At 45.3% G+C, this 20,160-nt stretch overlaps 2 protein-coding genes across 2 annotated transcripts in view; one reads left to right on the top strand and one right to left on the bottom strand.

Moving 5' to 3' along the window:
- Window positions 1–3,406, bottom strand: part of LOC121540543 (metabotropic glutamate receptor 8-like) — a 209,167-nt gene extending 205,761 nt beyond the window's left edge. The window contains exon 1 of the mRNA XM_041849492.2: window positions 3,287–3,406. The gene's annotated coding sequence lies outside the window, so the exon portion shown is untranslated. The remainder of the gene's footprint in view (window positions 1–3,286) is intronic.
- Window positions 3,407–15,412: 12,006 nt separating this feature from the next.
- LOC121540051 (acyl-coenzyme A thioesterase 1-like) lies at window positions 15,413–19,121 on the top strand. Its single transcript, XM_045207684.1, has 9 exons — window positions 15,413–15,629; window positions 15,968–16,067; window positions 16,163–16,353; window positions 16,595–16,758; window positions 17,446–17,565; window positions 17,798–17,886; window positions 17,990–18,083; window positions 18,385–18,699; window positions 18,978–19,121. Exons 1-8 carry the CDS (start codon window positions 15,434–15,436, stop codon window positions 18,508–18,510), a joined length of 1,080 nt encoding a protein of 359 aa, XP_045063619.1. The 5' UTR covers window positions 15,413–15,433; the 3' UTR covers window positions 18,511–18,699; window positions 18,978–19,121.
- The last annotated feature ends 1,039 nt before the right edge of the window (window positions 19,122–20,160 follow it).

Below are 20,160 nucleotides of genomic sequence, written 5' to 3'. Positions count from 1 at the left end.
GGGCTGCCAAACAGCCTTTACTCAAAGGCCCCTAGTGACCCCAGTCATGCAGTCCCTGTGGCGCATCCTCTTTGCTCTGCGTGATGACGTCACAAAAGATCTCCATTCGCAGTTGGAGGCAGACGTCATTGAGCCAGTCAACGCTGCCCCCTGGATTCAAAACTTGGTCATTGCAACCAAAAAGTCAGGTGGAATCCAGACATGTGTGAATCCCCGTGCTGTGAACAAGGCTGTCGTCCCGGATAAGTACCCCTTGCCTACCGCTGAGGAGCTGACTGAACAATTTCACGGCTCCAGGGTCTTCATGAAGCTCGACATTATCAGGGTTATATTCAGGTGCCCCTCCGCACAGCCAGCAGAGACCTCACGGCCTTCGTCACACACGCTGGCGTGTTCAGATACACACGCATCCCTTTTGGACTTAGCTCCGCCCCCAGCTGCTTCCAGAAGGAGATGAGCACCATCCTCTATCTAGACGACACCGTGATCCACGGCCAAGTCCTCCACATCCATGACCAGCGACTCCACAGAGTATTCAGTGCTCTACTGCAGAACAACCTGATCCTGAGCGGCGAAAAGTGCACCTTTGCAGCTCCAGTCGTTGAGCTTGTGGGTTTCCGCCCTGTCGGCCAAAGGCACTGCCCCACTCATGTTAAACATCGAAGTCGTCCACCGCAACCCGGAACCTACCTCAGCCTCTCAGGTGGCATCATTCTTGGGCATGACAGCCTACTACCTCCGGTTTCTTCTCCACTACTTTCATACCACAGCGCCCCTTTTCCAGCTCCTCAAGAAGGACGAGCCATGGGCCTGTACTGCAGCCTGCTCAGAGGCGGTCCGCTCACTGAAGGGCCAGCTCACCACAGCCCCAGTCACTTTGACCCCGCCTGCCCCACCATCGTCACCAATGACGCCTCAGCTGGAGTGCTGGAAGCTGTCCTCTCACAGCTGCAGAATGGCATTGAGAGGCCCGTCGCATTTGCCTCGAGGGCCCTGAGCCCCACCAAGCAACAGTACTCTGTGGACGAATGAAAAGCACTGGCCTGTGTCTGGGCGTGCGAAAGGTTGCACCTCTACCTGTACGGCTGACTGTTCATGCTCTGACCTGACCACCAATCCCTCACAATGCTGCTGTCAGCCTCAGGAACTGGCAATGGGCTCCAGCTAACCTCTGCCGAGTTCTCCTCCTACCTCAGCAACAAGGGAATCAAACATATCCGCACGGCCTACTACAAACCACAAGCTAACGGAGGGGTGGAACGCTTCAACCAAACGCTGAAGAATAGCATCAGAGAACACCTGGTCCAGGGTTGCACGTTCCAAACCACCCTGAACCAAACACTAGTGCACTACAGAGCATGAAAACACACGACAACACAGGTCTCACCGGCATCTCTCATGCTCGGTCGTGAGATGGAAGTGCCACTGGACAGACTCAGAATACAGAGCGTGGCAGCACCGGCGACTAGGCGCACCCAAGCAAAGCAGGCAGCCACCAGGCACCAAAGAGCAATGAAACGGCACTTTGACAATGCACACAGGGTGAAGAAGCCGATCATCCAAGTGTCAGACTGGGTCCAAGCCAATCGGTCTCAGCGGTGCAACAAAATGGTTTCATTCTGGACAGACCCCTTGCAGGTCAGTCGACAACTGGGGCCCGCCACCTTCATGCTGAGCAGTGGATCACGCTGGCACGCCAGCCGCTTCAGGAACGTCTCTGCCCCTCATGGAATACAAATTCCCACACCTCTCGCACAGGCCAGTATAACACGGACATACAGGCCAGAGACACCACCTGATGAACCTCCTCCTGCACTACCACCCGAGCCTCAGCCTCTGTGGGCTCCCAAGGGCTAGAGCCACAAGCAGTGGTGGCTGAAGATCAGCCTATGCAGCCACGGACTCGCCCTGCTCATCTGGAGGACTACCTTACTTCCTTTCATTCTTAGGCTCCGTTAGGTGTCTTAGCCAACCTTCAGGTTAATTGACTGAACTGTCTAGTTTGGGAGAGTCTTTGTTACCTCATCCATTTAAGGGTTAATGTTTTTTTGTTAGGTATCACTCTGGGTTATTGCCCTATGGACATTTTTATATATGGTACCAGTCCCTGGTTTTGGAAAGGAGGGGGAAATGTTATGTATGGTACAACGTGTGCTGTATGTCATACTGTACGTTGTTATGGTTTAAGACAGTGTGCTGCTTTACATATGAATGGGTAGTCAGAATGAGTGGCACATGTTATTAATCGTCAGAGTGATGTACAATGTGAAACCGTACAGACATGCCTTCTTCGACAGCTAAGCTAGATACAACACTCATCAATTACAATATCTTAGCGCAAAGCATATACTATGCCTTGAATTACATAAAGCAACAGCTTTGCAACCATCAGTCAAAAGGTTAAAACGCTTTAACTTGATGATTTGACCCACAGGTGAGGAGTAAGTAGCCTAGTTCATTTGTGACCTATATTACAGTGCTTTACAGTTCCACAAAGCAAATCTCATGCACAATCATAATAATGTTTTGCTCTAACTGCAGTAATCTAAATGTAAATAATTGTATCAGCCAAGATTTTGATTGCACACTGCATGATTTAGACTACACACCAATAACCCACCAATTTTGATTTGTGATAAAGGTGCAATATGCCCAATTAGCATGATTGAAAGGTGAGAAGGTCTCTCTGGGATTTTTTTATGAGATAGGCTACTTATTCCGTGGTCCATTTTAAGTTTACTGCTTTCTCCCTTTCAATCGATTTGAACTCGGTTGATGATGACAGATGAAACATGCATAACGGCGGCAGGTAGCTTAGTGGGTAAGAACGTTGTGCCAGTAACCGAAAGGTCGCTGGTTCTAATCCCCGAGCCGACTAGGTGAAAGATCTGTCGATGTGCCCTTAAGCAAGGGACTTAACCGTAATTGCTCCTGTAAGTCGCTCTGGATAAGAGCATCTGCTAAATAACAAAAAAAAATAACGCACCGAAAATTCCTATGCCTGTCTAAATTAAAATGTTCTTCAATGGACCACTTTCTTGACGATTATTTTTTTTATATCTACCAGGAACCCATGTCAAAAGTAACTCTTTAATTATTTTTTTTACAGATCAAATGTGACTTTGGGTGAATGATTGGAAACGTGAGCGCATCGGAAAACGGATATTCTCAATATCAAGTCTGTAGGCTATTGCTAAAGAAAACGGAAAAAATCGAAAAACATTAAATAAGGAACATGACTCATATCACATAGTTTGAAAAAATGCAACAATTAAGTAGGACTTACCCGCCGGTTACTGTGATCGGGTCCCTCGTGGACTCACTGCCAAACCAACGCTGCGCAAGCCTGTGCTGTGCTCGTGGTGCTGAAAGAACAGCAGCATCCTGAAGGTGGCTGGAGCGCGTCTACGGGAACATCTCAATTGTTTTCTAAATCGCGTCCCCTCTCCCCTCTCCTCGTCTCCTTCTCAAAACCCATTGGAGGAGAAGGTCAGAGAGGCAAGATCTCTGGCGTTCTCATCCAATGGGTTTTGAGAAGGAAACGAGGAGCGAGGACAGGAGGGAGGACGTGAGGAAATGATTGAGATCTTCCCTCCTTCTCTGTGGAATCACCCAATATTCCCACACAGCGGTGGTTTGCATCCCAACTCTAGGTTACCTAATGATTCTCTGATGTTTGTTAGTTGTTTCTGTAAATATTGGGCAGTTTATTTTAATTGGCTGTTTCAAATCACCATAATCATACCCATGATCACTGGAAGATGTGTGCAGGGACTATTTAGAATGAATTTGAATAATTCACGCTCAGAGTGTGTTTGCTTGGTCCAAAAACAAGTGCATGGTCGCATGTTCCTTGCCTCAACACATGCATAGGCTATCTTATTTGGTGTGTCACATTTTCAAAGTGGCATTTAAAGGAAGCGATGCTGTGGGTGCGTCATGGCTAATGATGACAGCCTACAGAAGATAAAGTAGTCTTATATGGCGTCGTTTTCAAAGGGCATAACTTTCAAAGACTATATATAGGCTAGGATAATATAAGTTATCTAAAAGATGCGTGAGAATTATAGCCTACATGAGAGGTGATTCAGATCATTCAACATTAGTTCGGAAATACTAAGAGAAAAACAAAAACATATTTATTGCACACACTCTTACAGACAATGGAAGTGTATTTTCAAAAGTAGGATAAGATGCCTAAGGCTCTACATCAAACAATATTCCCAGTGGGAAAATGTGCACAGCGGATGTTGAAACGGGAGTTTTCGTTGACGACACCGTTGGGAAATGCAGTCACATTGCGCCATCTTGTGGGCGCAAAATAGCCTAGTCGAATGTAGCAGAACTTGTCTTGGGAAAAGAGCAACGCAAACCCAACACCTGAAGTAGAAAAATAAATATGGACATATCCAAATAATAGCAATCGATTATTGTATGGTTATACAGTAGGCCTATGTCTCTAGTTATTATATAAGTAATACAATGTATTGCACTGAGAGTGACTACTGCTGGCCTGCGCAGATGCCTTGAGGAAACAAAGGCCTACATGCAGACAGGCAGACAATAATTATTGCTTTTCGTCTGGACCATCAATTTTACAATAAATAATTAATCACTTGCTTTTGTATTTGCTGTGCATTATAGGCTTTATACATTGATTAAAGTAAAATTAGAATTAGGCCTGTCTGTGACTATTTCTTTTAAAATGAAATAGTGTCATGCATAGTTGGGAGGAGGCTTAAGTTTCATGAATATTTTAACAACTCGATAAATTAATTATTATTTATTCGCATTCTAACTGTCACTTTGTTTTAACAGACAGGCTTATGATAAGACTGTCTGATCATATTCTATTCTAATATCAATGCACTTATTCCTATTCCCAAAAATGCTAAATTGTGTGTTTTGCTCTTTCACTGTGGCCCACAGTAATGAAAGACAGAGAGGCTGGGACACCAAAGACTAGTTCTGAGAACAATCTGACAGACCTTCTGGGTGTCCGGTGTGCCAGTTGTAATGTCCCACTGCCAAGGCCACCAAGGAGAAGGAATAGCTGATCCCACTTCCACAACATGGATATGACTGGAGAGGGCTGAAACAGGAATCCCTCCAATGGTCACTCCACCCATCAGACTCCCACTGCTCACTGTGACTTCTCTGACTGTCCAAAGGATCAAAAACATCCCCAAGGTGCCTCGCTTGCCTGGTCTCCAGCTGAAGGGCAGCAAGTGTCCGGCATGTAGTGGTCAAAACCTGGTACTTTCACACTACTTTATGGTAAATAATGCAAGCGACTTCAATGACAAATTTCTCTGAACAAGGATGGAAAAAAACATCACCAGATTCACAGGGAATACATTACATAGTATGGAGAAGCAATACGCCAAGCCACAGCTTCATGTTATTTGTCAAACATAGAGAACTGACACTGTATACTGGTTGTTGGGGTGGGACTGGCATTGGGTGTGGGGGGGGGTCCGTTGGTGTTTTTTTCCCATTTGATTTATTCCTCATGTCTTCCTCATTGGTAGGAAGAAGTTTGGTCCAAATCGGATGTTGGGTACTATATTTATTGAATATTATCTGAATCCTATAAATTAAAATGGCCAATTTGGGTGCAATCAATTAGCTTCAAATTACATTTCAACAAAATAATGTTTCAGGAATTCTAATAATATCTGTTACTAACTACAGAAAGGATTTCAGAACAATCTGAGATGGTGGGTGTCAATCCTATTTCTTCTGCTTTGTGAGGTGGAACGACCCTTTTGCAATCTAGACTAATCATAAAACACACTGATGGCAGAGAGCTGCGGATTCTTAACTGGACCTATTCAATCTTATAGACTCCAAGGATAGGAGGGAGCAGACTAGGTCTTTCCCTGAGCTGCCAGCCATTGCAGTGTCAGCCTCACCTGCCCTGCCGGCCATCCCAGTGCCTACCCCAACTGTCATCTCAGTGCCTGTCCGTCTGGTGTCTGCCCCACCTGCCTCCCCAGTGCCAGCCCGGACTGCCAACGTCAGACCACAGAGGCGTGTGTCGGAGAGAATCCAGCGCTTACAGATCCGGTCTGCTATACTACCAGAGCTACTGGACGACAGATGGTCATATTACCCTCTGAGCCCCAGTCCTTCAGAAGCGCTGAGAGAGTGTTCCTATGTGGCCCACCTTCAGTTTGCCACCCAGCTAACGTAGGCAGAAATGACAGCTGTCACCCCCTGCCCATACCTACGTCCAGCTTTACAGGTAGCACAGACCACTCCGCTGTACTGACCAGTGGGAGAGCTGTGCAGGTGGGTGAGAGGTGCCCCTTTCACACCCTCCTGACCCCCTTGGTCCCACTATCTGAGCGAGAATGAGAGAATAACTGACGAGGGCGCAGGAAGAAGAAGAATCCCATTAACTTGGTTTTCTTTGAGTCTGGGACTTTCTTCCCACTGTGTGTGTCTCTCCCTCTCTGCCCTCCATCGTGGAAGTGGATGAGGAGGATGAAGATATACTGCACTACTGGAAGTCCTTGGAGACCACAGTCAAGATAGACTTCAGCCATGACAATATCATCCTGGGCAAGCCATTCTCCCGCTTTGTGTTGAAGACACACGCCCCTATCCACGTTCACAGAATTATGCCTCCCCACCCCTCTACGAGAGAAAGCACACCTAACGCCCCCTTCTTCACCCCTCCCACTACCCCCTGGTTCTTCACCCCTCCCACTACCCCCTGGTTCTTCACCCCTCCCACTACCCCCTGGTCTTCACCCCTCCCTCTACACCCCTGGTTTCCTGTGGGGGTTCTCTTGCTGGAGAGGTAAGGTGAAGCCAGCTGTAGGGGTCACACACACATACACACACACACACACACACACACCCACACACACAAATTGATACATCTGTAACCACTTGATACATCTGATTCCAGCTTCCAGGACTTCGAGGAACTCATAATGGACCAAAGAGGGCCAACCAGCGAGGCATCACCCTAGGGTCTACAGCCTGTCTACAGCCTGTTTACAGCCTGTCAACCCCAAACCGAACCACAGAGGCAGGTGACAGAAATGATCCAGCTCCCACCGATCCAGGCCACTGCGCAGGAACAGAAGCTACTGTTGGAACAGACTGTTACCCTGATGAAGACAGCTTGGCTGTCAAAACATTGGTGAGAAATACAGTACCAGTCAAAAGTTTGGACACACCTACTCATTCCAGGGTTTTTCTTAATTTTTACTATATTCTACATTGTAGAATAATAGTGAAGACATCAAAACTATGAAATAACACATATGGAATCATGTAGTAACCAAAAAAGTGTTAAACAAATCAAAATATATTTTAGGTTTGAGAGTAGCCACCCTTTCCCTTGATGACAACTTTGCACACTCTTGGCATTCTCTCAACCAGCTTCACCTGGAATGCTTTTACAACAGTCTTGAAGGAGTTCCCACATATGCTGAGCACTTGTTGGCTGCTGTTTCTTCACTCTGCGGTCCAACTCATCCCAAACCATCTCAATTGGGTTGAGGTGGGGTGATTGTGGAGGCCAGGTCATCTGATGCAGCACTCCATCACTCTCCTTCTTGGTCAAATAGCCCTTACACAGCCTGGAGGTGTGTTGGGTCATTGTCCTGTTGAAAAACAAATGATAGTCCCACTACGCGCAAACCAGATGGGATGGCGTATCGCTGCAGAATGCTGTGGTAACCATACTGGTTAAGTGTGCCTTGAATTCTAAATAAATCACAGACAGTGTCACCAGAAAAGCACCCCAACACCATCACACCTCCTCCTCCATGCTTCACGGTGGGAACCACACATACGGAGATAATCCATTCACCTACTCTGCGTCTCACAAAGACACGGCCGTGGGAACCAAAAATCTAAAATTTGGACTCATCAGACCAAAGGACAGATTTTCACTGGTCTAATGTCCATTGCTCATGTTTCTTGGTCCAAGCAAGTCTCTTCTTATTATTGGTGTCCTTTAGTAGTGGTTTCTTTGCAGCAATTCAACCATGAAGGCCTGATTCACGCAGTCTCCTCTGAAGTTGATGTTGAGATGTGTCTGTGTGATGAGGTGATTTAGAAGGAGTCAGGCGCATGAGGGTAAATCACAGAATAACAGGATTTATTCTGAAACACAGAGTTACGCAGTAATGCGTCAAAACACTCCAGTGCGCAAAACAGGTGCACTGGAAAATAGAAGGCACACTGGGATATATCCCGGTGATACAAAATACACTCTATCCTCCACAGTAAACAATCACACACAAAGACAAGGGGGCAGAGGGAACACTTATACTGGTACTGATGAGGGGATATGAACCAGGTGTGTGTAATAAACAAGACTAAACAAATGGAATGATGAGATGAGGAGTGGCAGTGGCTAGAAGGCCAGTGATGACAAACGCCGAAACCTGCCCGAACAAGGAGAGGTGGCAGCTTCGGAGGAAGTTGTGACAGTCTGTTACTTGAAGTCTGTGAAGCAATTATTTGGGCTGCAATTTATGAAGCTGGTAACTCTAGTGAACTTATCCTCTGCAGAAGAGGTAACTCTGGGTCTTCCATTCCTGTGGCGGTCCTCATGAGAGCCAGTTTAATCATAGCGCTTGATGCAACTGCACTTGAAGAAACTTTCAAAGTTCTTGAAATGTTCTGTATTGACTGACCTTCATGTATTAAATTAATGATGGACTGTCGTTTCTCTTTGCTTATTTCAGCTGTTCTTGCCATAATTTGGACTTGGTATTTTACCAAATAGGGCTATCTTCTGTATACCAACCCTACCTTGTCACAACACAACTGATTGGCTCAAACACAGTAAGAAGGAAAGAAATTCCACAAATTAACTTTTAACAAGGCACACCTGTTAATTGAAATGCATTCCAGGTGACTACCTCATGAAGCTGGTTGAGAGAATGCCAAGCGTGTGCAAAGCTGTCATCAAGGCAAAAGGTGGCTACTTTGAAGAATCTCAAATATAAAATATATTTTGATTTGTTTAACACTTTTTGGGTTACTACATGATTCCATGTGTGTTATTTCATAGTTTTGATGTCTTCACTATTATTCTACAATGAAGGAAAAACCCTGGAATGAGTAGGTGTGTCCAAACTTTTGACTGGTACTGTAAATGATTGCATCCGAGCTCCAAGAGCGTGTGGCTTTTCCTTTTCTTTTGGAAGTACTGTTGGAACTCTTCCTATAAGACCCAACAGGAGCCACAAGCTGACAAAGTATACTCTCATCCCTGGGGGATCAGGTATCTTCCTTTGCGGGTGTTCTCTTCCTGAAGATGGTCGGCTTCAACCCGTCGAGGTAGAACGCCAGTCTCCAGAGTATCCGGTATGCTGGTGTGATGTTTATTCCCCACAGCCAGTGCCATTGAATTCTGTTGTCTATTAAATTAAATGGATTCAGTTTAAATGATCTGTGCGCTGTGGAAATTAACTTTTTTGATAGAATATGATTTTCTTCATTGTAGTTATTGATCACTTCAGCTCCTATTTCCTACGCTGCTTCATTGACTGGTAGTGAAATGCAATGATCTTTCTTGGTCCTATGGAGTGATTTATAGAGGAGACCTTTATGCTGCTGTACATTCGATCTGATTGTGGTATAGACATACTGTAGAGAACTTACAACCAATGCGTCCCACAAACTAAAAATGGTACAAAGATAACACTGATTGACCAGAGATTAGAGTTCTCCCTCACAGCCTCAGTGAATATCACCTCTAGTACTGTTAGACGGTATTAGATTGACCTTCACACACACACAACAACAAAAAACTGCACATATAAAAACCCACATTCGTCATGTTTTCCTTGCAAGGTACTTATTTGATTAGAATGCAGTGGGGAAAACAGTATTTAGTCAGCCACCAATTGTGCAAGTTCTCCCACTTAAAAAGATGAGAGAGGCCTGTAATTTTCATCATAGGTACACGTCAACTATGACAGACAAATTGAGAGAAAAAAAATCCAGAGAATCACATTGTAGGATTTTTTATGAATTTATTTGTAAATTATGGTGGAAAATAAGTATTTGGTCACCTACAAACAAGCAAGATTTCTGGCTCTCACAGACCTGTAACTTCTTCTTTAAGAGGCTCCTCTGTCCTCCACTCGTTACCTGTATTAATGGCACCTGTTTGTACTTGTTATCAGTATAAAAGACACCTGTCCACAACCTCAAACAGTCACACTCCAAACTCCACTATGGCCAAGACCAAAGAGCTGTCAATGTACACCAGAAACAAAATTGTAGACCTGCACCAGGCTGGGAAGACTGAATCTGCAATAGGTAAGCAGCTTGGTTTGAAGAAATCAACTGTGGGAGCAATTATTAGGAAATGGAAGACATACAAGACCATTGATAATCTCCCTCGATCTGGGGCTCCACGCAAGATCTCACCCCGTGGGGTCAAAATGATCACAAGAACGGTGAGCAAAAATCCCAGAACCACACGGGGGGACCTAGTGAATGACCTGCAGAGAGCTGGGACCAAAGTAACAAAGCCTACCATCAGTAACACACTACGCCGCCAGGGACTCAAATCCTGCAGTGCCAGACGTGTCCCCCTGCTTAAGCCAGTACATGTCCAGGCCCGTCTGAAGTTTGCTAGAGTGCATTTGAATGATCCAGAAGAGGATTGGGAGAATGTCATATGGTCAGATGAAACCAAAATATAACTTTTTGGTAAAAACTCAACTCGTCGTGATTGGAGGACAAAGAATGCTGAGTTGCATCCAAAGAACACCATACCTACTGTGAAGCATGGGGATGGAAACATCATGCTTTGGGGCTGTTTTTCAGCAAAGGGACCAGGACGACTGATCCGTGTAAAGGAAAGAATGAATGGGGCCATGTATCGTGAGATTTTGAGTGAAAACCTCCTTCCATCAGCAAGGGCATTGAAGATGAAACGTGGCTGGGTCTTTCAGCATGACAATGATCCCAAACACACCGCCCGGGCAACGAAGGAGTGGCTTTGTAAGAAGCACTTCAAGGTCCTGGAGTGGCCTAGCCAGTCTCCAGATCTCAACCCCATAGAAAATCTTTGGAGGGAGTTGAAAGTCCGTGTTGCCCAGCGACAGCCCCAAAACATCACTGCTCTAGAGGAGATCTGCATGGAGGAATGGGCCAAAATACCAGCAACAGTGTGTGAAAACCTTGTGAAGACTTACAGAAAACATTTGACCTGTGTCATTGCCAACATAGGGTATATAACAAAGTATAGAGAAACTTTTGTTATTGACCAAATACTTATTTTCCACCATAATTTGCAAATAAAATCATAAAAAATCCTACAATGTGATTTTCTGGAAAAAAAAATCTCATTTTGTCTGTCATAGTTGACGTGTACCTATGATGAAAATTACAGGCCTCTCTCATCTTTTTAAGTGGGAGAACTTGCACAATTGGTGGCTGACTAAATACGTTTTTCCCCCAATGTAGCCTCATTTTATGACGTTGCTCCTGGATTGTAGCATATTTCATGAAGAGCGGTAATGTCCTGCAAATTAGTTACTCATCCACCTAGTTATGTTTGAATATTTGAGTTAATAATTAAACCCCTACCTACATTTTATATATGTATATGTTGTGATGTCACGAGAGGCTGTGTCCTGGAGGGACGTTACATCCCCCTGAGGTGGCTGCAAACCCAGACAGCTATGGCTCCATCTGCTGGTATGGTCGGGAACTCCACCCCTCTATGGCCAATCTTCCCACGCAGCTGAAACAAATCAGGAGCTGATGAGCTGAAGGTTTGGGAAGGGAAGAGACACTGAGGGAGTGTGTGGGGGGTGAAGAAACACAGTCTCCAACCTGGGCTCTCTGGAGGACAAGAGTGCTGCACGTCCACTTCCATGAGGAATATAAGGATTTGGAGATACTTACCTTTGGGAAATACTCACCTTTGGATATATTCGCCTGTGGAAATACGTGAGAGACATTTGGAAGGACTTTTTGCTGGGTTGGCCACTAGCTGCAACGTGGACTACAGTAAGGCTGGGGAAAAGTTATCTGAGCAAGTGAGAATTATGATTTTGGATGTGGAAGAGACATCCCTGAACTGTTAACCCTTAAAGAGCCACAAGAGAACAGAATTTTGTTATATTTTCGTTAATTTCCCAAGACCTTTAATAAAATCCTTGTTTTGTTTGAACCTTGTCTCCTTGCACTACTTGAGCAATCCCGCTGAAAGCCGTGTAGCCTCTCGTGACGTCACAGATGGTGGAGAATACGGGCAAGCTCAAGCGTTAATAGTGCATGTCAGAGGAGGATACCGAAGGTTTGATCACCCAGTTTTCCGAGTTGGCCGTAGGCTCCCCGCCGACTGAAATGGAGGACATATTGAAAGCCCTTGTTGCTGGCCAGCAAGCCCAGATGCAAGCAAACGTGGCTCTCTTGGAGGAGCAAAAGAAAGCCAACCTTCTGAAGGCAGAGGAATTGCAGTTGCAGAGACAGATGGTTGTCCAAAATACCCGCCCAATAAAGGCAAGTGACTTTATATCTAAGATGGGAGCTACCGATGACATTGAGGCATACCTGCATGCATTTGAGGCCACGGCCACTAGGGAAGCCTGGCCCAAGCAACAGTGGGTTGGTCTGTTAGCCCCCTTCCTAACCGGGGAATCGCTGAATGCTGTCCGGGACCTGGGCCCTGACCAGGTTACTGACTATGATGCCCTGAAGTCTGAGATCCTCAGCAGATATGGACTCACAAAGTTTGGTATGGCCCAGCGCTTTCACAGCTGGACCTTCCAACCAGACCAACCTCCTCGGGCGCAGATGCATGAACTTGTCCGAATCGCAAGGAAATGGCTGGATCCGCAGAGGAATACAGCAGCGGCGGTGGTGGAGGCCGTTGTGGTGGATCGTTACCTACGCGCCCTGCCTTATGAGGCAAAACGGTTCATCAGTCAACAGGCCTTGACCACGGCTGATCTGACCGTGGAAGCTGTGGAAAAGTACCAGGCCACAGCGGAGATGCTGAATGCTTCCCGAAAAGACCCCAGGAGTGCGGCCCCACCACAAATGGGAAGAACCCGTCCAAAGGACCCCAAGGTCTCGAACCCAGCCACGTCAGGACTTATCCCGGCTCCAGGGGGAGCCAGAAACCAGGCGGGTCCAAGAAGAGTACACCAGGAGGGGGGAAACTCGACAGTGTTACCGGTGTGGGGAGATGGGACATATCTCCTGGCAGTGTGGGAAACCAGCCGATGAACCTATGCCCACTGCGGAGTCCTCCAGCTCAGCACCCACACACCGTTTTGCCTCGCTCTTGGGAGTCGTAGATGGCGGCCCAGATCGACCCCCCACCTGCCCGGTAACTGTGAATCACCATGATGTGGAGGCCTTACTGGATTCTGGTAGCCGGGCCACCCTGGTGCGTAAGGATTTGGTGGGCCCAACGTGTCTGACCCGGGGGAAAGTCCTCCCAGTTTCCTGTGTCCATGGGGACACCAGAGAATACCCCATTACTGAACTTACAATGACCAGCACACGGGGAACCATACACACGACGGCGGGGGTGGTTGATTCCCCTCCCCGTCCCTGTCCTAATTGGACGAGACTGCCCAGCCTTTTACCCACTCTGGAGAGAGTCTCAGGAGAGGATAACCCGAGTACCTCGGAAACGGAGAGGCAAGACTCATCCTGGGAAGGCTCCGGTGCAATCCTCCGAATTACTCACTCCCGCCCCGGGCTCTGATAGGGATGGCAGGTGCCCAGACCGACACAGAGACGGAGCTACAGAATCTGGACAAAGAACTGTCTGGTCTGAAGGGGACCGCTGAGAGGTATCGTTTGTTAAAGCAACAGTTAGACATGAAGACAGAAGAGTTAGATATCCTCCAGGCTAAACTCCAACAGAGCTCCTTCCATAAGCAACAGGAGGAGCTGGAGAGGCTGCGCAGGACCATCGAGGAGTGTGAGGAGACCCTGCGCAGTAGTAAGGAGGTCCAGAAGAAGGCAGAGGAGAAGTACAAGGTGTTGGAGAACAAGATGAAGAATGCGGAGGCAGAGAGAGAGAAGGAACTGAAAGCTGCTCAACAGAAGCTAAACTCTGCTAAAACCAAGGCTGATGCGTTCAGTAAGAAACTCAAGGAGAGACAACAGGAGGCTGAGTCCCTGGTCCTAGAGGTGGAGGAGTTGAAGAGAGAGCAGGCTGGCAAGCACCACGGCAATGCGGACGCCCTCTCCCGGCGTGATGCCTTCTTCGCTGCCTTTACCCCGACGAGGACGTCGGTCCCGAGGAGGGGGATGTGTGATGTCACGAGAGGCTGTGTCCTGGAGGGACGTTACATCCCCCTGAGGTGGCTGCAAACCCAGACAGCTATGGCTCCATCTGCTGGTATGGTCGGGAACTCCACCCCTCTATGGCCAATCTTCCCACGCAGCTGAAACAAATCAGGAGCTGATGAGCTGAAGGTTTGGGAAGGGAAGAGACACTGAGGGAGTGTGTGGGGGGTGAAGAAACACAGTCTCCAACCTGGGCTCTCTGGAGGACAAGAGTGCTGCACGTCCACTTCCATGAGGAATATAAGGATTTGGAGATACTTACCTTTGGGAAATACTCACCTTTGGATATATTCGCCTGTGGAAATACGTGAGAGACATTTGGAAGGACTTTTTGCTGGGTTGGCCACTAGCTGCAACGTGGACTACAGTAAGGCTGGGGAAAAGTTATCTGAGCAAGTGAGAATTATGATTTTGGATGTGGAAGAGACATCCCTGAACTGTTAACCCTTAAAGAGCCACAAGAGAACAGAATTTTGTTATATTTTCGTTAATTTCCCAAGACCTTTAATAAAATCCTTGTTTTGTTTGAACCTTGTCTCCTTGCACTACTTGAGCAATCCCGCTGAAAGCCGTGTAGCCTCTCGTGACGTCACAATGTACTGAGCAAGTAGTTAAAGTAGCTGTTTGGACCGGACAGAATACCACTTGTGAAGTGTCAACGTGCAGCGGTAGGACGGAGTCAGTCGCAGGACACAGAACTGAGTAAACAACGTACTTTACTCGAAAAATAAACAACACTAATTTCCACGCAGGGAAACACACCAGCTCACATAAGTCTTAGACACAAAACAAAGAACAAACACGCACAAAACCATGTGGGAACCAGAGGGTTAAATAGGGAAATAATATCATGTAATGGGAACCAGGTGTGTACAATCAAGACAAAACAAATGGAAAAAGAAACGTAGATCGGTGGCAGCTAGAAAGCCGGTGACGACGACAGCCGAACGCTGCCCGAACAAGGAGAGGCACCAACTTCGGCAGAAGTCATGACACCACTGGTGATATTCACTTAGGCACTCTATTGATGTTTTTAACCATTGGGTAACGGTTGGATGAGCAGTGACGGTTCACAAATTCAGTGTAAAGGAGACCTATTATGGTTGTCACAGTTTTTTGTGAAGAAGTCATGTGTGAGATGGGTGTGATTCCTGTGTTGACTGTAAAACCATCGAGAGCCCTCTTTGATGAGAAGTTCCATGTGGTTGTGGGGAACTTACCACCGACACAGGAGGTCACACTACATTCTTTACATCAGTCTGAAGACACAGACTACTGGGAGGCGTTTGGGCACTATGTCAGTGATGCTCAGGGAAGGATCACAGGTGAGAGATATTATTTCCATTTATCTACTTCATTTACTGTATCTACTTGATTTAGCTACTTCATTTATCTACTTCAACACAAGAAAAACACTTCCAAATACACTTTCGGATGTATTTGTGCCTGCAATGGAAAGTATTTAACTCATTTTATTTATTTAAAGGAATTACAGTGAAATAACAATATGATGTATTCTGTAAACTCGGACTGGTGTCATATTCATCATAACTATTTAAAACCCCCTGACATCAGAATTATGTCACAAAATTCATGTTTTTTTCCTACACAAACCACACTTTTCGCCCTGTACTTTCTCAAGTAAGTTTTATGTCATTAATAGTCTTTAAGGATCCAAGTGTAGGGGGGACATATGAGGGTGTTGAGCCCATGGGTCTGTTGTGGAGCATGAGACCAATACCTGGCAGTAGACCGGAACTCAGGTAAACATGAGAATGAACATGAGAGTATTCTGACACTCAGGCCAACGCTAAAGTGGTTGGTAGTTTTGGAATACAAATTGTTAAGACCTCTCTAGGTTGAGGAAGAAGGAGGTCCACACTCCCATGGTGGTGCACATCTCTGTGTACAGGGGACACATGAGTCAGGGGTTCAGGGAGCAGGTGGCCCTGGCGAGTGTCGTCACAGAGCGCTGGTACATGGCCCCCGGAGTCCGCAGGGTTGACATCACAGAGGGAGGGGTCACAGGGACCCTATTCCTGCCATCAGGTACACAATATGCTGTCAATAACTGAAGGTCACATACATGTTGGCCATTTTGCCTGGGTTCTCCTTAAGACCTGTAGAGTAATAATAAGTCATAACAAATTTCATTTAGAGTTCTGACATGTTGAATATATATATATATATATATATATATGTATATATATATATATATATATATATATATATAAGGCAAAGGATCATTGGTAGAAACAAACAATAATGTTTTTGTCATGTCATCCTGAAGGTCCCGGACCCTTCCCCGGAGTTTTAGACATGTGGGGAGGTAGTGGCGGGCTGGTGGAATATCGAGCGGCTCTCTTGGCATCCCAGGGCTTTGCTGCCATGGCGTTAATTTATGTCTTCCGAGACCAAAATAAAAATTCTACCATTGGCTACCCTTACTTTGAGGTTTGTGTCTACCGTCTGCACCGTTTTCCTATAGAAATCGTGGTTGACACTCTGCCATTTATGTGTGTGTGTGTGTGTGTGTGTGTGTGTGTGTGTGTGTGAGTGTGTGTGCCTGCAAAATGGGAACTGCTCCAAAGAACTGTACTATGTTTTAAGAAGTTATTTTTAGTAATAATATATAATAATAATAATAATATAATATGCCATTTAGCAGACGCTTTTATCCAAAGCGACTTACAGTCATGCGTGCATACATTTTTTGTGTATGGGTGGTCCCGGGGATCGAACCCACTACCTTGGCGTTACAAGCGCCGTGCTCTACCAGCTGAGCTACAGAGGACCACATTAGTCACTCGGTAAGATCTTACGAACAATATCTTGATAAACAATAACTTGCATGACAAGTGACAGTCTGACAGATATTGCTACATAATACCTTTGACTGTTTGTTTGCTAGTTTGAATCTTTACCTTACACAATTAGTAACTGATTTAGACCTTTGGAATCAGGTGAGAGGACTCTTTCACTGTCTTTGAATGTGAATACTAACGGACACATCATTATACTGTCTCTCTGATCTGTGGGGCTGGGAGAAAAAACACTCTGCACGTCTTTCTTGATCTACTGTCTTGAGAAAACGTTCATAAATGCCTAAATGAGTATTGTCAAGTGCTGATATTTTCTCAGACTGCTTTCAGATTACTGCAGGATCACCCTCTAGTGGCCGCAGACAGAATTGCCCTGCTTGGCCTTTCCCTTGGTGTTACAGTGGTTCTGTCCATCACTGCCTACTCAGAAGCTGTCAAAGTAAGTCCCTAAGAAACTTCTGCCCTGTCAGTTTGTTGATTTCCTGAATAAACATATGTGCATGCGCTTGCACCAGACCAAAATGTCCCCATCATACTCACCGTCATTGAGTTATGTTTAGGAAAATCACATTAATATCAGAGACAAAATGCTTTTTTGTCTATCTGTCCTCAGTCAGTAATAAACAATGTATTCATGTAGTTTAAAAAAAATCTCTGTTTACTCCATTTAGCCCAGATGTTGTGTGTGCATCAGTGGCAGCCATGCTTGTCGAATTGGAGCTACCCAGTCCATTGAGGAAACATCTCAGGGTATAGACAAGTGAGTCAATACCTTATGTTTACTTGTGTTTGTCTGTTTATAAAGTAGCCTAATGATTTTCAAGGAAAAAATAAGTACTATACCTTTGGCCATTCCTTCGCAGAAAATATACAAAGGCCCGTACTGATGAGGAGAATCGCATCATCTGGAGGGACGTTCTTTTACCAATTCCAGAAGATATAGACCTGAAAGTGGAAGTAAGAGATCTGTTATGTACAGAAAGACCCTTCAGTCCTCTGCTCTTGTTTGGATGATTGTAGCGAGGGAAATGTATCCCACACAGGCGGACAGGATGATAAGGACCTCTAAAAGATTACGCTGGAGAACTCAACCAATACTGGGAACAGTTTCACACTTCATCCAGTCCTATCATGATCCTCCAGTATCTCACAAGATTGAGGGCTCAGAAGTATTGTTGTATCTGTCAATATTCAATTTTCTCCTAAATTGGTATTGATTTGTTCAGTCATGCTCCATTTTGTTTTATTCTGTCCTCAGATGGGGAGGATAACATGTCCTCTGCTGCTGGTTGTTGGACAAGATGATCAGAATTGGGCTGCTGTCGAATCAGCTGATGATGTGAGCTATGTCCTGTTTGCCTATGGAAAACATCATGCTTCCTAAATGCAGTTTAAATACAAGATATCAATTTATGACATGAACTAATTAGCGTTAAACAGATGATGGAGAGAGCAGGGAACAGTCACCTGCTGACCACTCTGTCCTACCCTGGAGCTGGTCACCTGATTGAACCGCCGTATGGTCCCCACTGCAGGGCTTGTACCTTTGTGTTGCTGCCAGGCCAACAGAGAGGTGCCTTTCCAGAGTCATTCATGCAGACAAACTGTGCTTCTATAGTTATTGTGCTCCTATAGGAGTCCCAATACATTCCTCTAGGACAACAGGGGGTTGCACATTTCTGCTTTAGCCAAGCATTACCACACCAGATGAAACTAGTCCACTAATGATCCTACAGTTCTAGGTTTTTCTTATGTTACTGGACCCAATTTTCATATAGGTCTACATTACACAGTCATAAGAGAATGTCTCAAATGTCTCAAATCTAAAGCTGTCATTCCAACTTGTTGCAGTGGTGATGCTGTGGGGAGGCCTCACCAAACCTCACGCCGTCGCACAGGAAGACTCATGGGAGAAGATTCTAGGTTTTCTGCGAGAGCATCTCTGTCACAGTGTCAAACACCATGTGCAGTCCAGATTGTGAGCATTGTCTTACGTCAGGTTATATCGCTCCTATGCAACACTCGTCCTTCAACCGATCAGTGCTGGGGGAATCGTCGCGTTATCTGACATAAGACAATGAATTGTGACGTAAATAGCATTAGACACCATGCAGTTCAGACAAAGAAATAAACAAAGATAACTTTGAGAGACAGCAACTGTTCCTGCCCAGATGCCAAATGAGTACCCCAAACTTGATCAATGGCCTCATTGTTTGATGTTAGTTCTGATACAGTATGAATGCAATTTGTTTAGGTACGTATTTTTTTGTATGTATTTTTCATTTTAACCATATGGTTTGATTATGTTACATATTTTAATATTACACTATTTTACCTGTCTACTTGTCTGCTTGATAATACTTCTGAAGGCGGGTCCTTTCTAGTTTTAGAAAATATAGAAACATTACTCTGCTCTGGTTTAGGTGCTGAACAGAATAAATGTACTTCAGCTGTGATTTATTGGTAAGACTGACTATCTTTGTCAGCACAAAAGAGCAGTAAAACCACAAAGATTTCAAACAAGTGTGCAGAAAGACTAATTCAATTCCATCTTTCATTGAATCAGAAGGCTCATTCACAACAAAACCTTTTAATATTAATGACTATTTCCTTGGCAAAGTGGGCAAACTCAGTCATGAAATGCCAACAACAAACTGTGAGCCATCATATTCATGCATAAAATACCAAATAATTAAAGAAAAGCATTATAATTTTGAATTCTATGAAGTTAGTTTGGGTGAGGTGGAAAATGTATTGTTGTCCTTCAATAATGAGACACCGCCTGGTATTGACAAGCTACTGAGGATGGTAGCGCACTATATTGCCACTCGTATTTATCATATCTTTAATCTGAGCCTGGAGAAAGTGTTTGTCCTCAGACCTGTAGGGAAGCTAAAGTCATTCCGCTACCCAAGAATGGTAAAGCCCCCTTTGCTGGTTCTAACAGCCGACCTATCAGATTGCTGCCGGCTCTTAGCAAACCTTTAGAAAGAATTGTGTTTGACCAGATACAATGCTATTTATCTGTGAACAA

Source organism: Coregonus clupeaformis, chromosome 26 (genome assembly GCF_020615455.1).
Source record: "Coregonus clupeaformis isolate EN_2021a chromosome 26, ASM2061545v1, whole genome shotgun sequence".
NCBI classification, from domain to species: domain Eukaryota; kingdom Metazoa; phylum Chordata; class Actinopteri; order Salmoniformes; family Salmonidae; genus Coregonus; species Coregonus clupeaformis.
This window is presented reverse-complemented; position numbering and strand designations above follow the sequence as displayed.

What these genes read in the sequence shown, in the direction of transcription:
- LOC121540051 (XM_045207684.1), top strand. Translation starts at nt 15,434, where the DNA reads ATGTGTGAGATGGGTGTGATTCCTGTGTTGACTGTAAAACCATCGAGA. An exon ending in GGCAGTAGACCGGAACTCAG is followed by an intron (nt 16,068 to 16,162) that starts GTAAACATGAGA and finishes AGACCTCTCTAG; the next exon opens with GTTGAGGAAGAAGGAGGTCC. An exon ending in TTGGCTACCCTTACTTTGAG is followed by an intron (nt 16,759 to 17,445) that starts GTTTGTGTCTAC and finishes ATATTTTCTCAG; the next exon opens with ACTGCTTTCAGATTACTGCA.